At 40.5% G+C, this 5,000-nt stretch overlaps 1 protein-coding gene across 3 annotated transcripts in view; it reads left to right on the top strand.

Annotated features, from left to right (window-relative positions):
• Nucleotides 1–5,000, top strand: part of fto (FTO alpha-ketoglutarate dependent dioxygenase) — a 175,880-nt gene that overhangs the window by 30,810 nt on the left and 140,070 nt on the right. For all 3 annotated transcript variants that reach the window (XM_053617109.1, XM_053617107.1, XM_053617108.1), the window contains exons 2-3: nucleotides 307–384; nucleotides 2,264–2,999. In XM_053617109.1, the coding sequence (XP_053473084.1) occupies nucleotides 307–384; nucleotides 2,264–2,999 (814 nt within the window). The remainder of the gene's footprint in view (nucleotides 1–306; nucleotides 385–2,263; nucleotides 3,000–5,000) is intronic.

Raw genomic sequence — 5,000 nt, 5'->3', positions numbered from 1 at the left:
TGACAGGACATCATTAGATGTAAGTGTAAATGGATAAAAATGCGTAGCTTTGTAACGAATAAGTGAACAATCTTAGTGTTCTTGGTATAAGAGGAGTACGACGCTTTGTTCAAAATCACCATGCCTTGTGCTCAGCAGGAAGATCATGAACATGAATAAAAGAAAACGAGTGTTTCTAGAAGATCTCATTAAGCAGAGTGTGTTTTCAATGGATGTCTGTTATGATGTCGTAAATGATTAAGAGCACCTGTATAAAGTGTTATGACTATGCTTTAGTAATATGCCGGTTGTATTTGTGCTACGCAGAGGCGCCGGCTCCTACAGGAACTTGGCGAGCAGAAGATCCCCTTCCTGTCTCCTTCTGATCCCGGCTTCCAGCAGCTAGTGAGTCCTTCTGCTCCCACGACCTCATGCATCTGTTTTCCTTAATAACTCATCAAAATATATCAAAGAATTCAAATAACTCATTAGTCTCAACTGGTGCATTGGTACACTATACATCATATACTCGAGTACTTGAATCAGACTTCTTTGCCCCTAATTTGTCACGTCACTCACGTTTAAAGTACATCTGATGGCTCCGCCCCTTTTGGCTGTTTAGCCCAGGCTGCAACCACCGAGTGGGAAAAGGGTCTAATGTTCCTCATGTTCCACATTTAAGGTATCGGTGGTGCTAGTACAGCATCCATGTATTAACAGAGCACCGTAAGTGAACATACAGCCGTCACTAAACGTACACCTTAGTCAGCTGCAAATTCACTGTTTATCATTTTTGTTTTAGATCTCTTTTATTTACGTAACACTTTTAGAGCTTAGTTATTATTAAATGTCTTTATTAATTTATTTATCTGAATTCATCTTAAAAATACATTTTTATTGAATTTTTTCTTTCTGCTTATTTTATGTATGTATGTATGTATGTATGCATGTAGGCATTTATGTATTTATTTATTTACTCATGCACTTGCATGCATATGCACATACTTATATACTTGCGTACTTACATGCTTACTTAATCACATGCTTACTTATGTATTTACATGCATGCTTACTTACATGCTTACCTACTTATGTACTTATTTATGTGCTTCCTCACTTACTTACTTACTTACTTACATGCTTACTTATATGCTTACTTTCTTACATACTTAAGTACTTATGTACTTACGTACTTATGTGCATACTTATGTACTTACTTACATACATGCTTACTTACATACGTATGTAATTATTTATGTACTTACTTCCTTACACACTTACGTACTTATGCACTTATTTACGTACATACTTATGTACTTACTTACATACATGCTTACTTGTGTACTTTTGCACTTATTTACGTACATACTTATGTACTTACTTACATACATGCTTACTTACATACGTATGTAATTATTTATGTACTTACTTCCTTACACACTTACGTACTTATGCACTTATTTACGTACATACTTATGTACTTACTTACATACATGCTTACTTGTGTACTTTTGCACTTATTTACGTACATACTTATGTACTTACTTACATACATGCTTACTTGTGTACTTTTGCACTTATTTATGTACATACTTATGTACTTATTTACTTGTTTATTACTTACATGGTTACTTACATACTTATGTACTTTATGTACTTATTTACATACATGCTTACTTACTTGTGTACTTTCTTATTTATGTACTTACTTGCTTACATATTACATGTGTACTTATTTATGCACTTACTTACATACTTACTTATGTACTTTACTTACATACTTACTTATGTACTTTACTTGCATACTTACTTATGTACTTTACTTACATACTTACTTATGTACTTTACTTGCATACTTACTTATGCACTTTACTTACATACTTATGCACTTTACTTACATACTTACTTATGCACTTTACTTACATACTTATCACTTTACTTACATACATACTTATGCACTTTACTTACATACGTATGCACTTTACTTACATACATACTTATGCACTTTACTTACATACTTACTTATGTACTTTACTTACATACTTATGCACTTTACTTACATACTTATGTACTTTACTTACATACTTACTTAAGTGCATCATGCATTATGAACCAAAGATCTGGTGTGGCTGCTTCATCGATTTAAAAGTACTTTTTTTTATTTTAAATAATTTCACTGTACTGGAATATCTATGTGAGAAATAAAGGCTGTCATCTATGTTATCTAATAAGCAGCCTTATTTATTGTTATTGTTTATTGATGTTAATGTTTGTTGTGCTGCAGTGGGACACCAGTTATTCGGGACTGATGTTGCGGCGCTCAGGCAGCCTTCCCCCGGGCCTGGACGAGCGTGTTCAATCCGCGCTGAGCACTCTGCGTGACCGAGGCTGCCTCCTGAGGGATCTGGTGCGTGTGCGAGAGCGCGATGTGTTCACGGCCGTGTCGCGTGCCCTTGTCGGCCAGCCCGGGTGCACCTACCGCTACCTGGACACCCGTCTCTTCACCATCCCCTGGCACTGTGAGGAAGACGAGGGCCTGGGACGTAACGAAGGCCACGGAGACAAACCCTGCTGTGACACCGGGTTGAGAGCCGCCTGCAAGGCTTTATGGGAGCTGAACCAGTTCTTCTGCTCTGACGTGCAGCTGCATCAAAACCGCCGGACCAGCAAACGCAAGCGCAGCGAATCAGAAGAGGAGGAAGGAAAAGAAAAGCCCCAAAGCGAAGGATGTTCCAAGGATCGAACGTGCGAAGAGAAGGAAGAGAGGAAGTCGGGAGACGATTCGGATAGCGGACAGGGCTGCTCCCGCTCGTCTCCTCATACTTCAGAGTCCGGCCCGATCCGGTTCAACATCACGCTCATTAACTACATGGACCCGGCCAGCATGAGCCAGCTGAAGGAAGAGCCGTATTACGGAATGGGGAAGATGGCAGTCGGATGGCACCACGATGAGAACCTCGTTCCTCATTCGCCTGTCGCAGTTTACAGCTACAGTTGCCCTGGAGAGACCAAGACTGAAGGTGAAGGACTGAAAGAACAGTGTGTAACAGCAGGGTAGTGTGAGAAAGTAATCCAGAACGTGACATGACTCTTTTTCGTAACAAGTCAGTGTTGTAGTTTTTCAACATTACAGTGCGGTTAAAATCATCACCCAGAGAAGCTTTGAATACGTACACATGACGAATTAAAGGGGGGAAAAAAAAAAAAGAGCCTAAAGTGTCTTAGTAGGGCATTCGACAATCCTGAGCTGTCAGAACAGATTCTACAAGTCTCTGGATCTGTACCGGAGCGATGAAGACGTTCCAAAAGATATTCCCTTAGGTGGTGTTGTAATGATGGTGTTCTTATGGAGAGCGCGATTATCTAGACAATACCCTGAAATATACCGTGTATAAAAATGCCCAGACAGATGCCCTTATCAGATGCCCAGACAAATGCCCTTATCGTTAAAAAATACGTCCTTCTTTTGGGTTCTTCAGCGGTTCTATGAATAGTTAGGATCTATAAATAATAAATAGGATTGAATAAATCGGATTTCACCTTCCCCAAACAGTTGTACTGTACTCGGAGCTAGGGTTAGGGTCTGGATTAGGGTCTCTAAAAGGGAAACCTACAGAAGGACAGCCTTATGTATCCTTATGGGTTCTAGATTGTTCTGTTCTGTATATATGTTAAGGCCTCCTATCTACCGCTATGAACATTTTATTACACACTTCCAATTGAAATCAAGATGAACACTGATCTTTCAACAGCATTTCTTATCGGATCTAAAAAGTTTCCATATTAACTAATGATTAACTACCCATCGAATTTCCAATCAATCCTTAGCTAATCTTATTCAGTCTGTTTATCTGTTGTTACTACTAAGTTTAAAGCTGTAAGAACCCAGAGATCCAGTTCTTAGATTTGAACCAAAACCCTATAAGTCAGTAGTTGAGTATCTTGGATCGAGAGGCCATTTCCCCGATCAATCGAGAGAATAAAGCCAGTACGTTTATCTAAGGAGAATGAGATGCTGTACGAAATGCTTCCACTAGCTTTTACCCAGAGAAATGTTTTATAGCTGTGCTAATGACGACGCACCGTGTGACATTTCATTCTAGAACCAGGTCTCACCAAATGTTCACCCGTTGTATCTGTTTGCGCTTGACAGCTGATCTTGAGCAAAAGCAAAGCGAAGAAGTGTGCAGACGCCCGCCGTGATTTAGCAGCGATTAAGCACACACACACCCCGACTCTACACTTACTCGTTCTCATACACGTTTCCTTAAAGAGAACCACCTGCCCTCGGCTTTGTTTCACCCATATACTACACACCGATTTGACCTCTGACCTCTCTGGAGTCTGCTTTAAAACACAGTACCCCTGTGTGTGTGTGTGTGTGTGAAGCCAAATTGACCTCTCGGTTCACTCCTGACAAAAGCTGTTCCTGTGTGAACACACACCAGCTGCAGCGCTCGCTTTAGTGTGTGTTGCTGTGAAGCTCTGCAGAGACGGCTAGACCGAATCACTACCAGGAGGATCGCCTCCGTTTTTTTTTTACATTTTTAAAAAAAATTTTTTTTATGAGATCTTACAAGATTCCGGCGTTAGCATGTGCAGGAGTTTCATCGTGCGTGCCCCTTTGGGCCTGGTCCTTGATCGATCTGGTTTGTAATGCCGTAATGCACTGTGAAGTGAGCAGAGCTTTTAGAAACCCATTTTCATGAGGTCTGGTCTACAGATTTTCCATACCTCAGCAACGTTCCTGTGCTTAACAAGTCAAACTTCAAGTACTATCTTCCATTCAAAATCCGAAACGACTCGTCGATCTGTTATCGCGTGATTGCTTCGGCCCTTCTCCGATCTCTGGTACGCGGTTGCTTTAAAATAAACAGTTCAGACATGGTTTTTGTCAGATGGAGCTACGTTTCTGATCGAATCCCGAGCAGGCGCTGATGCTCTCCGTGCTGGCGGTCCTTGGAGAGCTGTGTCAGGGAACACGGGGCTGAAATTAAGTTACTATTTATCCTTGCTGAGCA

This window comes from Ictalurus furcatus, chromosome 27 (genome assembly GCF_023375685.1).
Source record: "Ictalurus furcatus strain D&B chromosome 27, Billie_1.0, whole genome shotgun sequence".
Classification (NCBI taxonomy): domain Eukaryota; kingdom Metazoa; phylum Chordata; class Actinopteri; order Siluriformes; family Ictaluridae; genus Ictalurus; species Ictalurus furcatus.
The sequence above is the reverse complement of the archived record's forward strand: the minus strand, read 5'-3'. Positions and strand labels throughout refer to the sequence as shown.